The sequence below is a fragment of the Leptosomus discolor genome, chromosome 2, assembly GCF_034619465.1.
Source record: "Leptosomus discolor isolate bLepDis1 chromosome 2, bLepDis1.hap2, whole genome shotgun sequence".
NCBI classification, from domain to species: Eukaryota; Metazoa; Chordata; class Aves; order Leptosomiformes; family Leptosomidae; genus Leptosomus; species Leptosomus discolor.
The window spans coordinates 7608806-7628215 of record NC_141392.1 but is presented as its reverse complement, the minus strand read 5'-3'; the positions used below and the strand labels follow the sequence as shown (position 1 = coordinate 7628215).

At 40.0% G+C, this 19410-nt stretch overlaps 1 protein-coding gene across 1 annotated transcript in view; it reads right to left on the bottom strand.

The window, feature by feature from the left end:
• Positions 1-19171, bottom strand: part of LRPPRC (leucine rich pentatricopeptide repeat containing) — a 112507-nt gene extending 93336 nt beyond the window's left edge. The window contains exons 1-2 of the mRNA XM_086482286.1: positions 19042-19171; positions 27-619 (exon numbers count right to left, since the gene is read on the bottom strand). Of these exons, the coding sequence (XP_086338412.1) occupies positions 27-619; positions 19042-19171 (723 nt within the window). The remainder of the gene's footprint in view (positions 1-26; positions 620-19041) is intronic.
• Positions 19172-19410: the final 239 nt, after the last annotated feature.

Genomic DNA, 19410 nt, shown 5'->3' with positions numbered 1-19410 from the left:
TCCCCCCCCCGCTCCCCTGATGGGACATTCCACGCAAGGTCGGCGGCGCGGCCGCAGCCCCGGGTTGGGCCAGCCGGCAGCCAACCGGGAGTCGCGGCGGCGGAAGGCGGCAGGGCGGGCGCCGGCGGCTGAGGGGGGAGAGCGCGGGGCGGGAGCGTCTCGCCGCGCCTCTGGCGGCGGAAGGGAGCGGGAGGAAGCGCTGCCTTTCCCGGCAGGATCTCCGGGGAGGGAGTTGGGCGCCGCTTCCTAAGCCCTCCGCGGAGCTCTGGAGGTGGCCGCGGCGGCGGCCCGGAGAGAGGGGGCGGGGGGGGACGGCGGTTCGCGGCGGGACTGAGGCGGGGGGAGCTGCCGCTCACCGCCCTGGGGTTATCTCGGGCACCACCGAAAACGCGCGGGCGGCCGGCAAGCGCGAATAAAAGAATCCCGTAGCCGTTTCTTGGCGGTAGTAAGGAAAACGCGGGCTTAACCGCGCCGGGGGTTGAGGGGTGCGCGTTGCTCCAAGAAGGTGACACTGGCGTGGCGGGGCCGGGGCGGGCGGCCTTTCCCGGGGCCGCCGAGGTGCCGCCGTCTATTGCGTCCTTCTGGGAACTAAACGGGGGTGAGGGGCAGAGGGAAGGACCTTCATTAAAAAAAACCTTTTTAACGGTAAATTACCGCCTGGGCCTGGTTATATTTACTAAGGTGCCATCTGCGTTGGTGTTTCATTTTAGCATGCAAGTTGAGCTGGTTCCGATGACACAAAACATTAACTTGGCTACTTACAAGTTAAGTGCCTGTTTTCATACGAAAAGCATGCAGTTATTTTTGCCACAGATTGCAAATACCTACTCCAGAGGGCAGGTTGATTTTTATCAAATCAACTTCAATCAACCATTTCTAATTACGATTTACTTGGAAAGGCTTGTAAAGTCTCCTCATCAAAAAGCAAAGGGCACAGATTTTAAAAGTTATAAACGCCCATTTTTGTTATTTGTGAGAAAGTCCTGGGTGTTCATTGTCAAGCCACAAGGCGTGAGGTACAGCTAGTAAGACAATATCTGCAATGTTACTGCTTATTGCAGCTTCTGCTGCGTCACAGTGTCAGGATACTTCACAGAATGCAGAGTTTGATCTTGAGGAAGACCCAGATGGGTTTTTTAACACCAGTACAATGCATACATGCTAATTTCTAGTCTGGCTTAGGTACGTGCTTTACCGGAGTTGATTATGGAGTAGAGCCCCTGGGAGCTCACTCTGATGACACGGTACAAAAATGCCTATGATATTTATGCTAAGGACCAGGAAAGATAAAGCAAATGGCTGGAAGAGTAAGAGAAGATGATGATACTACATTGTCCACCATAATAAATAGTAGGTTCTTGTTGCTGAGACCTCACTGCTACTGAATCAATAAAGAACATTTTAAGAAGTGTTTAGAAGGAGAACAGTGGGACAGATGCTGACCAGGAATTCCTCCAAAGGACAAAGGAAAATGCAAAAAGGTGTTTGTTTGACAATCCAGTCAGTGGATAAAGGGATCTGAAACAATGGGCTGCTCGGAGAGGAGCTGTCTATTCACTGCTGAGTGAGAGGTCATAGATACGATTCTGCTTTAGAAACTGTAAAGACAGATGTTTGCTTGATGTGAAAAGGAAAGGATGTCCCAAGGAATTAATTCAAACTGTGATATAGCTGAAGCAGTAGACTTTGGAAATTATATTTGCTTCTGAAGTTCTCTGAATGGATGAGAGGGCCTAGATCACATTTATCAAGATCTGAGAAAGAGAAAAATTTTAATCAGCAAATTGAGACATAATGTTCAGAGTCTGGGTGAAGTTTTAGTTCTCTGGATAAAGAAAGCAAGTTGTGTATTAGGTATATTAATAGAGAAAAATTATTAGCGCTGGTATGCAGGAATCTAGAGAAAGCACTGTATGGTAGTGTTGCCAGTAGTAGTTGAGAAACAGAAGGTATTAGGGGAAGAGTAAGAGTTTTGTTTTAGCCATGCCATGATTAAGCTGAGTCATATCAAGATGTGAATGAGGCACCACGATTTCAGTGTGGACAAAAAGCTTGAGATAGATCTGTGGGTCCTCAGCACAGTAGGTTTGCTATATTTGTAGAAAATACAAATCCAGAGGTAAAAGAGAGATCCAGAGATACGGAAAAGGCCAAAGGCACAAACATACCCAAAGAGGGGGATGAAGATACTCATCCAAGTAGGGAAAGGAAGGAGTTGTAGAAGAAAAAGCTGTGGTCGGCTGCATATGTGAAAAGTCAGATGTGAATGAGTCCAGGCTAAGAGAGATGGGAAGGAAAGACATGGGGCACACAAGGGACTGGACTGGTTTGTTGGTCTCTCCACCAAAAGAGAGAATTAGTAGAAAGCTCCAGAGAAGCAGAAGAAATCTCTGCCGACTTTTTGGGTTTTCCTCTCTCTAAACAGGCCACATCCTCCATGATTCTTGGCCTGATTCACTCTGCCCAGGGAATTTGTTCCCATCGTTAATAATTCCCAGGATACTATCCCTAGGAATAATAATTGAGCAGTGCCAGGTGATGTTCCCGGGCTCTGGAGCTGTGTCTCTAGTACCAAATTCCTGCCCTCTACAACAGTCTCAGCCTATGCCAGACAATTGCCTGGCATAGTTTGAGAAATTGGCATCAGTCAGCCTGGGGCTGTGGCCAGTAGCCAGTTTGGCAATGGCCACACTATCCTGGAGAGTGGGAGGATTTAAAAGTAAGGACTCTGGCCAAACTCTTCCAGTCAGCTTGAAGGCCACAGAGTGATTCTGGTTATTTAAGGTAATAGATGGGCATTGCCTGCATGCATACTACCTCTACTGGAACTTGTAAGTTCTGATAAGGTTTCTGCTAATTTCGCTGAAAGTTTATCATAAACACTTCTTAATATTTTCTAAAACTTAGCTGAAGTGTGACGTGGAAATTTCCAAAGCAGGACTTAAAATAACAGGCAGTAATTAGAGCTTTCTTTGCTCACTCTCCTGTCTCAAATAAAACCCCTTATGTACAAAACAGCTTTTAAAAAGTACCTTATGCCACAACTGCCTTTGGAAAATCTGGAAATCCAAAGTTAAAATTACACCATGAATGCATCCTCACAATCTGAGCAGTAAAAACTTGCGGGGTGAACCGTAGAATCATAGAATACCAGGTCGGAAGGGACCTCAAGGATCATCTGGTCCAACCTTTCTTGGCAAAAGCATGGTGAATGGTCCCGGTGGTGTCAAAATGCCTTTGCAACAGTGGAGGAAACGAGAGGACATGCAGAAGAGAATCAGTGTTGGCCTAGGACTGTTGCCTTTAGGCAGTTTGGATGTGGCTGCTGTGTGTCAGAGAGTAAGATGACCACAGGGGTCGTGCCTGATTGCCTTCATCTCGTGTGAGAGGTTTATAAGATGTTTACCTTTGAAAAAGTCAAATGTCATCTGTGCTTGCAGGCTGGGCAATGGGGTCCAGGTGAATTCCCCCATGGATCCTTTGGGGGTCACAGGGGTGCCCTCTACTGGCTTGTGCTGTCTGACAGAGCCATCAGATCCCTGTTGGAAAGGTGGGGTTCATTTCTAGAGTTTTCAGGGCTGGAGGTTTTAAGGTGGGCACAAAACATCTTGTGGTGTGTCAGGGAGACTTGCTCCTAACCTGCTGATAGTTTTGTCTGTTCTTTCTTATTCCCTAAATTAGTATGGCCTCATCTAGAGGCAGCTCTGTGTGGATGGCACCAGGGTGGTAAGACAGGAACATCCGTCCTCCTGCCAAGGTCACAATCCAGTGAGGTGCATGGTCTGTGTCATGCAATGAGGGGACGGACTGTAGTTGCCAGCATTCATTTAGGAACAATGTTCCTCTTGGGAAATAGACTATCAGGAAGGTTTGCCATGGAGAGAATAATTTGGGGCATTTACCTGAGACTTTGGAGGAAGGTAGGCCTTGTAATTGAGAAGATGGTGAATACATGTGTATTTGTATTGTTAATAACAATATTGGTTTTATTCGTGGTGTCTGAGAAAGGATAACGTCAGATTTCAGACTTAAGAGATGCCGGTATGAAGAATATACATTCTTAATGTATCTTGAGGGAACATGGCCAAGAAACCAAAGCGTGACCTTTCCCTATGGCTTATTCTCCAAACCTGACTGAAAGTGTTGGCTTAAGCCTCTTGCCTCAGGCGTGCAGTTCAGGCTGAAGCAATAGCACCTCTGAAAGAGATGGCTCTAGAGGCAGTAAAAGATGGAAGGATAATGATGAATGTGGTTCTGTGTTGTCCTCTGTATGTTTACACGTATATCTAGATACAGATATATATAGAGAGAGATACTGTTCTGTGACAGCAAAGAGAATCTAAGTCTAAATTCACACTTGCTGCTTTTAATATCTCATTTCCATTTTGTTCTGAAAGGAGAAAGTGGGATCAGCTTAAAATACAAGATTGTTATTGTAAATCCTCACATTTTTCTGTTGAGTCACTGAGTATTTCTCAGATCTTGTGAAATTTCAGCTTCATTTGCAAAAAAACTCTTAAACCTGAGAAAGTCTGATGAATTTAGAGGAAAAAATACTTTAAAAGAGTGTTTTTTAAAACAAATTTGTGATTTTTAGAGGTTGAATTGCTTAATGCTGGCAATAGTGTGATTTCCTTCTCTGGAATATTTTCCAGGATCCCAAATTATCTCCAGCTTTTAATACTTAAGTGTTTTTCAGGTCTTGTAATTTGGCCAGTGTTGTAACATACAGCAAAGCAGGTTCTCCACGAAAAATTTCTGGTTGCAAATAAAATTCAAATCAACACGTTTTCTGAACTAGTCAGGTTTTATTTTGAGGGGATGAAACTGAAGACACTCAGGAGCTATAGAAGTGAGATGGTACGAATGAACGTGTTGTTCAGAAGGAAAGTGGAGAAGGGTGAGAACAGAGCAGTTTGACCAGAAGAAGAAATCTGTGAGACGGCAGTAAACTGAGTAACTGGTAATGCTGCTGACTGGATGGAAAAGGGATTGCTGTTCACCTCCCAGAAACAAGGTGGAAGTAAGCACAGCTCACTTGCAAGGGCATGAGTGGGAAGAACCATGTATTTTTTTATGGACACTTAAGATCAAATTTTGTTGCTCGGATGTCTTTGGGGGCTGTTTGTCTCTCAAGTGTCAACTCTTTCCCCACTTGCCCCCACTAAAAAAAAGCTCCTCTCATCCGTGCTGTAAGTTTACTTAAGTTTAAGCCGTTCTCATAATCTATGGAAGCCTGACTGCATAGCTTTGATGGTATGGCATGTTGTTTTGCTTTGCTGTGGGTCTGGCAGGGTCCAAAAATCAAACTGAGGTCCTGGAACAGGAACAAGCAGTAGCAAAGAAAGAATCGAAGATCCAAATCTCAGGATTTGTAGGCTAATATCTAAGAGTCTTGTTGGAATGACAAATAAGGCAGCAAACCAAGGAACTGGAGAAAGATGGATAATAGGCAATTTGAATTGAAAACTGCTGCTTGAGAGTCCTATACGATTTCCATATAAAGCATGCTTGGTTTTCATGTAAAACAATTCCTTTCCAATGGCAACTTAATCTCTATCAAAATGCTAAATTAATTCCTTATTGTATATATCTGTTAGTTAAAATGTTTCTGCAGGCAAAAGTATGCCTTTGCTGTTGTTTGATCCCACCCAAAATCTTTGATGAGCTGGTTTGCACTGTAAAATAATTATTTCCACTGAAGAAGCAAAAGAATTTAGCTCCCTGTTCTCCTCAGCTCTGTTAGTTTTGCAAGGTTAGTAGAAATTTTAATAAGTAGTACAGCCTTTATTTTTGTAACCAAGTCAGCAGATCTTATCCTGGCTATCTGTGGGGAGTAGATCTGATGAGTAAGAAGGTGCTTTTTTTATATAGTTACTTTTCAGAGGATCAGAATTTGAAAATGGTTGTGACATAACTGGGTCACATCTGAAATTTTTCTATAAGCTGCATAAAATGAGAAGTTGAGGTAGCCGCTTTTGTCAGAAGGTATATTCTTAGAGCTGTAGTGAATCATATAGTTGAGAGATTTGCATATTGTACCGTTACTGAAAACTGCAAAACAGTCACTGATTAGTAGTCCTTCAGTATCTTAAATCTGTTGCTTTTAAATAATAACAAAGTCATAATTAAGGTATGTGCATCGCATATTGTTTTTCTTCTGTCATTGCCTTTGTTTTACATGTCCAATTGTGGGCGTGCTGTACTACAAAGAGTATCGTGCCCCAGGGTTTGGCTATAATCAGTGTTGGAGGGGAGAAAGTAGTAAGACGAGTTTCGGGAATGCTAAAGCTGTATTTCATCTGCCTGTAGCTCCAGTATGTAATAAACCATTTTCAGATTTTGACGCATGCTTTAACTTTTGGTTGGAGACAAGAATGGAATGATTCAGAGATCATGCAGATTGCTAGCTGGACCAGGAAATTATAATAAAACATGATTCATAAGCTTACAGTGTTTGCTTTAGATAAGAATCCTTATGCTGTTTTTATGTCAGTGGGCATGCTGTCTGATTCTGCTAAATTTCCTCCTATCCTGAACAATGAAAAAAATGTATCATTCTGGATATAAGTCAGATTGAGTGAGAGCATCTAAACTCTAGGTTTTTGCTTTGGTTCAAAATATTGAACATCTTACAGATGTTCCAGATGTTCTGGTTTGCCTTAATGGTTACTGAATATTTTTTAGGAATTGGGCAATTGGTCATATGTGATTTAGAAGGTTTAATCTAAAGGCCACTTAGAGTCTGGAGAACCTAATCCACTAACATTAAAACAAACGTTAAATCTCTTGGTGTATGCATACAGTATAGGTGTACATCACTAGGGACAGATACAGCACGCTACTGTACACTTGTACTGTGCGTTTTTCTGAACAATGCTTAATTCAGTTTCATTCAGGTTATTCAAATGCAATATTGGTGTCTAAATTGATAGCTGCTTTGTTTTTTTAATGAACCATAATGAAGTTAGCTTTTATTGTGTTAAGAACTCCCATTTTTCTCTTTATTTCTCTTCCCTCAGAGTAAGGCCACAGACGTGACTGGCTGAGAAGATGGAAACACCCGGAGAGGTGTAAACAAGGATTTGGAAGGGCAGAAAGTAAGAATCTCTTAAAGCAGATCGGCCACTGATGGAAAAAGTTTTTAAGTTTTTTTCATAAACTTCAGTTACAATGGCTGGAATGGGTATCATCTAACTGGAGAGAGCAGCCTGTTTCAGCAACATGGGTTGAGTTGCTGGTATTTTCCCATTGCTGCAATGTGTGAAGACTGGAAAGTTCAAGTATTTCCCATAGGGCAGATACTGTCTGGATAAATCAAGATGAAATAGCAGTCAAATATATTGGGCTATTTAAGGTGCAGCACAAGTGATCCCTGCAAAGGATGAAAAAATTAACATTTTAAAAGTATCTTCTTTAAAAAAAATCCCTTTTACTTTTCCCTAACTTGTCTAATAAATTAAATACATGACTTTGTGGCATAAAAGTATTTGTGTGTTTCTGTAAACTTGTGTTTTAAAGGCATTTATCAGAATCGCGCAAAAGAGATGGTATTTTAAGCAGTGCGGAAAGAAATATTACAAACATGGATTCCCTCTGCAAAACCCTCTGCTTGTTATTGGCAAATATATGTTCTGATGAAGCCATGAAACACTTTTTGATTATTTTACTAAATCAGTGACTCGGACAAGAATTTCATGCTCCACTAAATCTGATTTTGTACACTGAATATTGGCCTTAAAATAAAATTTTAAAAAGAGCTTTGTCCTCTTTTGTTTTGTTTCTGGATTGTTGCTGTTCTTTGGAAAGTACCAGTAAAAGTTGCATATTTTCAGAGGGAAGAGCATATTGTATCTTTCACAGTGAGAATTTCTTCCCACATGTTTGTAATAATTGAGCTGAACGAATGTTAGCAAGAAAAAAAAAGAAACCACACAACAAAATAACCAGTTCTTAAGTGGTATGGCTAGGTTTATAAACTGGCAGGACAAACTGAGATTGAAGGATTCTTCCCACTCTTCTGGCGATGTCTGATCCCTGGAAAATTTCTCTTCCATCCAAGGGACCAGATGTCTCTCCAACAGGCACTGTGCTAGGTTTGCGGCTTTGATGAAAATCATGCTGTGTTGCCTTGAATCCTGCCTGAAGGTTAGGCATGGTATAATACTCAGTTATTCAGAATTTCTCAGTGGCCCAATATCTGATGTAATGCCTTACTGTTGTGCGGGTACTCTGTAGTTTGCAAACAAAGAGCAAGGAAGAAAAGTATGTTTAGTGCTGTCTTAATGTTAGCAACATAACTGTCAGGTTTAAACATAGATTTTGAAAAATGTTCAACTACCTGCTTCAGAATGAAGGTGTTTCTCTGGTTTATCTAGCCGAAAGCTTTCAGGTTGCTTATACAACCAAGCGGCTGGGATCCAGTTGTTATATTAAAACTCTAATCCCAGGGACTGTTCTCATTAAGGACAAAAGTAGGGAAAAGGAATTTTTTCATGACGTGGAAAAAGAAGAATTCTGTTAGTAAAAGGTCAGTTTCTCAGCATAAAAGACAGAATTTTCTACAGTGCGGAGAATGTAGAAGTACTTAATAATGCTGTAGTTGTAATTTACAAACCTGGGTGCCTGCAAAGAGACATATGAACAATGAAACTTTGCCCCACAGTGAAGAGGGTAAAAGGACTACTTTTTAACATTAAATATTTTTATGTAAGCAGGTTGAAACAAGTCATCCCAGGAGATTCTTAACAAATCTCTCTGGACTACTGATGTTGATTATAAATGAAAATCTGAGAAGTTTCAGAGAACCAGGAGAATGATCTGCCACTATTGTAAGTGATAAGATGGTTGACTTGGGAAATGAAATAGAAGACGGCTGTTTAGCATGGAGCCTCAAGAAAATAACACGTCAACTGATGATGGACTTCATCAGTAGAGAATTAAATGCTGAGAATACAGTTAATGTTAACTAGCATGATTTCACAGAAATTAGGGCTTGTTAAATGAATTTTATATTGTTCAACAGGACTAGGAGTCTGGTTGATAAAGGTGACAGCTGTGTTGGCACACTTTTGTAAGGCATGTGAGTTAGTGACACCAATTCAAAAATGGTTGCTCTTCAATAACAGTAAATTCAGAATGGGTTAACTAGTAATACTCAAAATGCATTTGGTAGGAATAGCTAGCAAAAATAAATTTTAATCTAGTGAGGTTACATAGAGATCATTCTCAGCTTAGTACTTAAAACCTCAAGGGAAGATCACTGTCTGAATTACTGAGAAAAATCATGGAGCAGTAAGTGATGGAAGTAGCCCACTTGGAAAAATACATTTAGACCATGTTGCCGGTTGGTACAGGTGAACAATAACTGAGTTATTTCAGCACATGAAAATTCAGGTGTTGGAATGAATGGTCACTGCTCAAGAGGACTTTCTTGGAAGGGGACCCTCCCTGGAGATGCAGAGTTACCTCCATGAGACCTGTCTGTGGGGTCGGGGCAGCACTAGGTGATCGTGAGGGAGATGCTGCTGGCACCAACAACAGCATCATGTGTTGTGATCAGCTCGATGCGTGCGTATATTAGCTCCTGTATCTTTGCATGTTAGGACAATGCCATGCCATATCTATCCCCCGTTCTCTGTTTAAATCCTTCTTCCACACACTTCTTATTTAATGAACATTACCGTCCAATTTTACTCTATAGCACCAAAAATTCATAGAGGAAAGGCAAGGAGAGAGCAGGAGTCAGGGTAATATAGAAAAAGTTTGGAAGAAATAAGCTTAGCCTGATCTTTATGCATTGAAAAGTGGTTGTTCTGTTTGAGGCAGTGGAGTATATGTCAAAGTGTGAGGCTGTTGTGTGAACACAGTCTGATATCTGTGGGGGAGTCAGTCTGTCACTAAGAGCTGAGAAATCTGCCAAGACAGGGAGCAAGAAGAATATATTAAAAATATTTCCCTCAACCTGTATTTTGCTTCTGAGTCCTCACCTGCACTATCCTTTTGTGTTGGCACAAGTATTTACGTAGCTGTTTGATGAACCAGATGGGTGTATCAGTCTGGGTTAGTTTTAAGCCGGATCATCTCGACAGCCCTTTACACTCCACAGCCACACAAATGTTTGTGCCAACACAAGGTGATGACAAGGAGTGGGCCTGTGCAGAAATGGGAAGCTAAGAGACTGATGCTGGCTCGATGTCTTGTTTTAGCAATGGTGCTATTTTATCCTGTCTTGAAGTGCTCATGAAACTAAAGTTAGATATTAAATTAAGTATATAAAATGTGATCTAGTGAGATACTAGTCCTTATTTAAGAGCAAATTTTAGTAGAATAACACTAAAATTTATGCTAATACTGCTGACAGGTTCCAATGCTTTATAATGCTCAGGCCAAGTAGAATATCATCCTGACTTAGCTAGGGAGTGGAAGGGGAACTGAAGAGAAGGATCTTACTGCTGACTGTTAGCTAACCGTACCCTGGGCTCCTGAGTTAGATATTGACTGGCTACACAGCATGATCTTTATTAATTGTTCTTACTTTGCTTCTTTCAGCACTGCATGCAATTCTGGAGATAAGCTTGATGTCATTTATCAACAATTTTAAACTTTTGTTTTGGAGTAAGAATTCCTTGAAGTATATAAAGTTTAATTAAACTGAGAGTAAAAACATACTTCATACAGAATAAGGGGGACTCTACAAAGATTTAGTCAGTGATACATACAGTGCTTTAAATTTGCATTCTCTGTTCTGAAAAGAAATTGAAACATAAAGAGAAATCTGTATGGTCGTGGCCCAAAGCTGTGTTTCTGGTCCTTGTAGAACGTCAATGTAAGGACTTAATCAATAGCATTTTAGGGTGTGCAAGGACTTATGGATCAGCTCAATAACATTTATATGTGTTTAAATTACTTCACTTGCTTCTGTTCGGTACCAGTATACATTTTTCTGGCCAAATTGTATTTGAATCTTGGCTAATTTGTTCATTCCTAGTTTAAAGACTGAACTAGAATTACAGCCGTGTTAAGCATGCCCACTTTCCTGCAGGCTCACTTACAGGACACTCTCATTATTTTGTCAAGATTCTTCCTCTTCCCAGAGTTTTTAGAAGTTATCTGTATGTGACAAAATTCAAGCTGAAGCATCTAGAGAAGATTTTTACAAGAACAAATGAAATCTTAACTTTTTACCTAGAAGACCATTTCCGACACTTTTAAATCTAAATCTGAATTTAGAAGATGCACAGTGAATTAGCTGGAATGCATTAGGACTCCAATGGGAAGGGGTTTGCCTGTTGGCAGGATGGGTCAAAAGAGGAATGGAGCTGGTCCATTATATTGAGGGTCTTGGCAGGTTCTTCTCTTACTCTTTTTCCCCAATATTAGCCCTCAGAATTTAACTGTTTTCTTCTGTGTTTTAATCTTGTGTATGTGTTACTTTTTTTATCCTTGAACTACACTTTGTTTCCTCAGTTTTGGGAGGAAGTTAGTTGTTTTGTCTGGGTTTTGTTTTTGATTTAATTTCTGCCTATAAACTTTTCAATTTCACCTTTTACTTTCATCTTTTTAACTACTCACTTGATGACTCAAGCCATTGGCTCAAATGTACCTATCTTTAGTAAGATGTATACGAGGATAGAGATGTGCCTAAACATTTGTGGGGCGCAGACCCGGAAGTTCATTAAGCAACTGTTTTTCCCTTACCAACACCGAATTCTGTTACGAATATTTGATACAGCGATGATGATACAAAGTTTTTCATCTCTCTTTTTGCATTTTTGCCTTTTACAATAATTTCTCACTTGACTTTGACAAAACATTCTTTTTTCAGACTCTTTCTATTATGAGAATTATTGTTACTTTAAATAGAATTTGAAAATTATAGAAAGACCTTTTACTTTGAGTCATTTGCTCTATCATAAAATTTATAGAAGGGGAAGTTTTGTTTAATTTTTGGAGGCAGGAGTAGATCCCTAAGAAAACTCTGAAACATTACTTAGTCAATATTTTTTGTCCTTAAGAAGAAGAAAATGTATTTTCAGTTAGGCAAGGTATAAATGACTTTCTCAGTTACTCAGGTTTAGCTCAATCCATATAGCACACAAATTTACCCCACTCATTGTTTAGCAATCCATGGAATCTGTGAAGAAAAAGAGTGCATGTCGCTCACATTTCTAACATAAGCAAATAGAACTTGGCATTTCTTTCTTTTACGTATTAAAAATAATCAAAACAGAAAGAAATATGCCTTTTTCCAGTCCACTTAAAATTTCTTGGGCTTGGTTCATCATTAGATTTATATTGAGGATGAATTTGGCCTCTGGTTTTTCCTATCCTGCACTAATTTTCCCACTCAAACCAGTCCTTCTTTTTTACTTTCTGTTCCAAACATTTGCTTCTAAGCCTTTTCCTAGACTTTTCTTTATTGTCAGCATCTGTTTTTCTTCCTTTCCTGTTACCTTTAAGTTTCTTCAAATAGAGCTCTTTAAACATTTACAGTTTCAGAAAGTTTCCAATCTGCCATTACTACTAAGCTCTTAAAAGAAGTCCTCATCTAGAAATGTCTAAGTAGGACATTGTTACTTCATTAAAGGATTAAAATATTTTTCTAATTATGTGTCAATTTAAATTGTAAAGTTCTTGCAGAAATCCTTGTGTTTGCTGCTCGTTTCCTTAAATACATTTCAGTGAGAAAGACAAGGGTTGCGAGTGTCAGCAAGATATGCCTTCAAACTGTTTAGGTTTGATTGCATTGCATTATAGAATGCTTCATTACTAGTTTAACCTCTCAAAGGTTTTCAGCTGCTGTTTTATTTAGCTATACCGACTACACTGCCTACAGCAACTCCAGGCAATGATTCCCCCAGTGGCATGCATGAGCTGCCCTGCTCTACTGCAAAAATACATTATGGCTGAATTTGCCCTCAGAGTTTGGAAAGATCTAAAGTCTTTGGAGACTAAAAATGTGTTTTTTTCTTTGTTTTAACTGGCAGTATGAGCCTCTGGCATTTTAAAGTGCAAGTCATTAGCGTCCACAAGGGTGATGTTAATATGTCTGTGTTTCAATCTCAGGACATTTTCCAGTTGCTTCTGCCACAACAATCTCTGCCATCTCAGTGCTTTTTAAGCCCCTTGTGAATTCAAGTAAGCTTTGCCATGCCAGTAAGAATCACTGTAGGCTTCGGCTGAAACCAGTTGCTACCTGATTTATTCTTTTTGCGGTAGTTGGCAGTGAGGTTGAAAGTCATTCAGAGCTACTTGATGGGGGGAGGAATGAACAGAATGAGGGATGTAACATTTAGAAACATTAAGTGCAATCAAAAGAAAAGCTAGCGGATTTTGGACAACGTTATTTTTCTAATTAATTGTATTTATTTTTTTTAATTGAGGAGCTATGATTTAGACTTATAATAATACTTGATTGCACATACAAAATCCCAGCAACAGTGATAACATGGCATCCAGAAATAAAAGCAAACTAAAGGATCAATGGAAGCAGTCAAGAGCATAGCCTGAGGGACCAGATGACAGTCCTCATTGATGAGAAGCATGGAATCTGTCAGCAGAGGTAATGCCTTGCGGGAAATGCAATAAGGCAACACAGGGAGATCAAGGGCTGACCCATTCACCCAGTGTGTAAGCCCCGAGTGTGGATGTACAGTGTGTTTGGTCAATTGCTGCTTGCTTTCACTGGGAGGAATGTCAGAAATATCCCCCCTTCCCTTTTAGACCGCTTTACTGTATTCCCTCCAGTTCCGAGCTCAGGCATAATCCCAGCTCCCACAACTAAGAGGAATGTAATCTAATCGGAGGGATAGGGCAGAAGAAGAAAAGAGGTCTGAATGCGAAGACAACGGAGCGAAGCTAAAAACAAACATTTTGGCAAGCGTTGCTGTTTTCAGGCATTTAATTTGGTTTCAGGGAAAACTGAGTAGTATGGTGCCAAGTCAATAGTGCCTGAGGATAGACAGTTTCACAGACGTCACTGCCTATCCCCACTGTGTATATACATAAAATGACTGGGGACTGAGAAATATGGTTTCTCTCTTAGTTTTCTTCTGATTTGCTGTTGGTTTCCCCCTAACCATCTTTAAATTAAGGACTCTGCAGGGGATTATTCTCTCCAGCTCCAAGCAGAGGGGGTCCCTCTGGCAGAGGTTCCTGCCCACTGCTGCCGCTTCCCTTCAGAAAAGAGCGGGAAAAGTCAAAAGCGTGTCTGCCGTCTTGTGCCTGGCCTGCCGACGGCTTACTGCGAGAGCTTGAACGGAAGGATAATCCTGGATCACGTTATAATTGCTGCTGCCCGGCTGATTTGGTGCTTTATAGAACCGAATCTCTTGCTCATGAAGTGTATGAAGAGTCCCAGCAGGGTTGTGGTTTGGACGAAGCTGATCCAGATCTTCAGGCAGTGAGATCATAATGTATCAGTTAAAAAAAAAAAACAACAGTCCTGTTCACACATTTATTTTTACATTAATTTTTACATTTATGGATAAATATAAGGCTATTGAGATGTTTCCAAACTCAGATTTCTTGAAAATGTCACAACTCCTTGTGCTGTTCTTGAGGAACACATTTTCCTTTGGCTCACTAACTTTTATTCATAATATTGGGAGCTGATCCAGGTAAGACCCTACAGAAAGCCATGTGTTACTCTGAATGTCAATAATAGCTTATGTTGTATATTGGTCTGACCTGTTTACACATTGGCCTACAGGGAACTAAAAACTTCAATATAAATTTCGGGTTTGATCCAACTGCAGCCATTCTGGGTCTGTGCAGAACTGGGAGTGGTAAGAATGGATGGTGCAAGTGATTAAGAAGCAGAACCCGGGTGTTGACTAGTTCCAAGTACCCTAAATGTCAACATCTGAGGGGAGGGATGGACTCTGATTTTGCATGGGAGGAGGTTGAGCTCTCTTATGGGAACTGTAGCAGTGAATTTGTGGTCATTGGAATGAAAAATCAGAGTTTTGTGACTAAATTTGCAAAGTGAATGGATGGCAGTGCTAAGCACAGGCTTGGCTTGACTTCCAGTCCTGTATACCAGAGTACATCTTGCCTCTTTTTATTTGATTTGAATGTGACTGGGATGAGCAAGTGAGGGTCTCCTCAACCTCTGAAAACTCTGTTAAGATGCTTCTTTTAAAGTGTGAATTTGACAGGATTCACAGACAAGTACCAGAAATAAAAACTAGTGAGCAGTATCTTGTATTTCTCCCCAGCAGAAAGTTACACATCCAAAGCAAACACCCGCTTAGAAAGCTTTGTACGTGTTTTACTGACAGGAAGAGGCAGGGATGACTGAGGGCATGTGTTCGTGTAACACATAGCAGTATGACGTAGATGTTCAGTGCATGCTATTTTAATGATGAAAGGCCAAGTTTTCTTTATATTGTTAAAAAGATAGTATTCCCTTTTATATAAATTCAACACAAATTGTTTGAGAACAATTGCCTGAGAATAATCAGTATTCCTTTTATATAAATTCAACAGAAATTGTCTGAGAATAATAGCTACAAGAGGTTCTGTTTTGCATATCTATCATTCTTCCAGTTGGATGCTCTAAAAGCATTTTACAAACAATAATAAATTTAGCTTTACAACACCCTGCTGGTGTGAATGAATATTATGAACATTTTTTAAAATGGGAAAGCTGAGGCATAGAGATATTAAAGCAAAATGCCTCAAGGGTAGCCAGTGGCGTAAGTTGGGATGCTTCCATTTTCTTTCAGTGAAAGAAAATGACACTACATTATCAAACACTACATTATCAAACTGGTGACACTGTAGGGAAAAAGTTTTAGGATGCTGTCATCACTTCTGCACTGTTTTTCCTTGGAAGATAAGTGGCAGTCTAGGAGGATGTTTAGGATTTCAAAGAAAATCACTTCAGATTAGCTGGAAAGGGCTGTTGTGAACATCATCAGACTTCTTGCATAATGTAGTGCATTAAATATTGTGACCCTTATAATTTGTAATGATGTACAATTGTACGTGAACATAACTTTTAGAGGACTTTCTAATGTAAATGATGAACATTTTATGTTTTGATGGTAAATCCATTCCAAATTTTCTAGACATGCATTTAAAAATGTTTATCTTAGATGGGCAAAGGAATGTTTTAAAATGTCAGTATCCTTACACCTCCAACACAATATTACAGAAAGGTATAGAAAAGTTCTCCTCATTGCTGCAGACACTCAGTTTTGCTAGTGCAAGAGAAAAAGTCTTATTTCATAAGTAAAAAGCCAAAGGAGAGATATCGCATGAGATGTTAAAAGGTTTTGCAGTCTTGATGAATAATAAGCAGTAAGAACCACAGACTCCATTTGAACTGTAACCCATAGGTGCATCTAAAGTTTGATCTAAACTCTGCTCCGTGGATATCAGAAAGCTAGTTGAAGCTGATGGATCTTTACAGTAATGTGAAGTTCCTTTGGCTTTAAACAGTAGGTTGTTTTATAACTTGATTTTACTAGCTGTCTTGATTTCTTGGCTTCTGCTTCAGCCAGCTGTGGAAGAAAGCCTGGATGGAGTTTGTTGACAGTACCGTAAAGCTGCTGCAATTCTTTGTACCGGAAGATCTGAAATGAGTTACTGAAGGTGTAAGAATGGGTATTAAACTCAGTAGGGCCTGAAGGCCACCCTTAGTGAAAGTATCTGTGGCGTAGTTACATATCACTGTAAAATTGACACCTTGTTTGTAAAAGGTACACTGCCTTATGTCCTTGTTGTAGAAAAGTTCGATTCAAGGTTCCCAGATACAGCATCACTTAGCATTTATAAACTTGCAGCTTTAGAATTCTGCCTGTGCTTCATGGGACATCCTCCTCTGCAGCAAAACAAAGAAGGAAAATTTCATGTGTAAGTTACTAATAAATTACTTCAAACATGAGAAATTGCTCTTTACAAAGATATCGTTATTGTGCATTGAATGCTTATTTTATCCTGTGGTAATTAGTGTTGTTTCATGGTTTATAATATGCTCCTTATTTCAGCTATTTAACAATTTATTTCTAAAAGTAAGTTAAATGGCAGTGGAATGATCACACATAAAATTCCAAAATAGGACCCTAGCTAATACTGGTTGCCATGTAGGTACTTCCAAATGTAATTAACTTGGAAATTCTGACACTAGGTAACAGGCTAACTTACAGTTCATTTTGCAGCACTCTAGAGCACCTTGCTGCAGATAAGGCTGACTGCTCTACCTGAAACTGAGCATTTACTTTTGAGTTGAGTATTAGCACTGATACGCTGTGTCTCAAGGAATGAACAGAATTAAGTAAATGAATTAAAGAAGGTAGCAAACAGGGGTCTGTGTACAACCAAATCTGATTTATTTTAAATCTCATGTCTATCAGTGGTCTTAAAAATAGCTCTGTGTCAATGTAATTAGTTGGTTTGTCAGCATTTTGGGGTAGAAAATCTTACTAACTTAAATATTAGGCCTCTGAGGGCTATTTTATTATTTTCTGCAATACTGCTGCAAATACTAGTGGGCCTTGCAGGACAGATGTTACCTACGAAACAGTGAAACCAGTTCCAGTGAATCCTGCTTCAGAATCTGAAGATGTAGATTAAAACTTGGTTCATATTGCTTTACAGAGAGACCACCTCAGTCCCTGAAAATTAGAATGTCTTTTTCCTGCTTCTTGTTCCTCTGATTGGAGAGTACTGCAATTTTCTCATCTTTTCCTGCTTAACGAGAAAGCTGCTTGTGTTTTTTTCCCTTTAACTTCCTAATTGAGCTATTGCTGAGTATTCTCCATTCTGGCTGGCCAGGGTTCAGTTCCATTGGATAGATGCTCTAAGAAGGGGAAGGCACTAAAGTGAAAGCTGAGCAGCAGAGTTTGAACCCTAGAGTAAAGTTACCTAATCAAATTGTTTTTCAGGTGTTCGCAGGAATGCTCGATAGGAGAGTTTTGGTGGGTTTTTTAAAGGCTACTGGATTTCAGTATTTGTCCCTTAAGCGTCATTGATGGGAAGGCTTTGAGTGTAATGAAAACTTGATAAATTTTAATACAAATATTTATTCTGAAAATAATGATTTTAAGTTTTTGTAGGGCAACTCCCTTCAAAAGATCAGCCAGGCTAATCTGATCATACTGTATGGTGAACCTATGGAAATCTTGAAAATGCTGGGTAGTTGAACTGTTTTCACAAAATAAAATTGGTGTAATGAGTGTGTTACGTATTCCATTAACCTATGAAATACGTATTAGTTACTATTCTGCAATACAATGCAGAACTGAAGATTTCCCTATCTCATGTGACTCGCTATCTGTATTAACTAAACTATTGCACTCCAGTTTGCTGTTTATGAGCATTGCTACTTGTAGGTACTTTAAGTTAGACCTTTAATAATTAGACTCAACTAGCAGATCATCCCTCCCTCGCTCTCTCTCCCCACCTCTTAGTGTGTCTGTACACACATGCCTCTACAGAAAGGTAACATCTACTATAAATGGAAAGGCTGGATTTAGTATAGATCTGTCTTGTTCCTAAGAGGTTGTATGGTTTACTGACTTTTCTCTGGATTGAAAGTGGCCAGGATCACCAGAGTGGTGGGAACCAGACATTTTTTCACACCAGGGTTGCAGAATTCCAAGATTTAAAGCTTGATTATGAGTTTGTTACAAAAGTTGTCAGTGTCACCTACACTGGCAGTGTGCTTGGATCTTTACTCTGTCTCTGCAGGACAAGGTGGCTGAGGATCCCTCTTTCGAATTTTTTTATATAATGCCATTAATATCACTGGGTTTAAAGTTCTACAGGTGCTGAATGCCTTTGAAAATTCTCCCCATGGTCCATTAATACAAGATTATTAATGTATTTACTTATATAGCACTTTGGGCTGAGAACACTTCTCAGATACTGGCCTAAATTGTAGCTTTGAGCATACTACTGACAAAAAAATGGTGTTACAGAGCTCCATACAGCCCCAGATAAGGTAAGCAAAGGACCTCCTAGGTCTTCACATCAAACATGACCACATGTACCACATCACGTAACTCTTTTCCTGACCTTGTCAAAATTCACCATGCTGGGGAGCAGCACTTTTGCTTCCACCGCTCAGAAGAGAAGCTGCATTCCCGAACTGGGCTGCCACGGGAGCTTCCTCCAGCAGCCCCTTGGCTCGCATACAACGAGTCATTCGTTTGCCTGTCATGGTAGTTAAATGGAAATTCTTTTCCTTCTGCACCCAATTGTTGTATTTCTTAAAAGAAAATGCTATCTGTAATCAGCCTCAACAGGTCACTGTCTTCTCATGTCATCAGATGGCCTCTTCTTGCCATTCCAGTTTGAGGACTTCTTTCCTGAATGAGGTGACCTGAAAGCTTCGTAGCAAGGTGTCACCTAAAGCTTCCAGGCAGGGTCTCACCAGCTGCGTTGCACCATGATATTAGT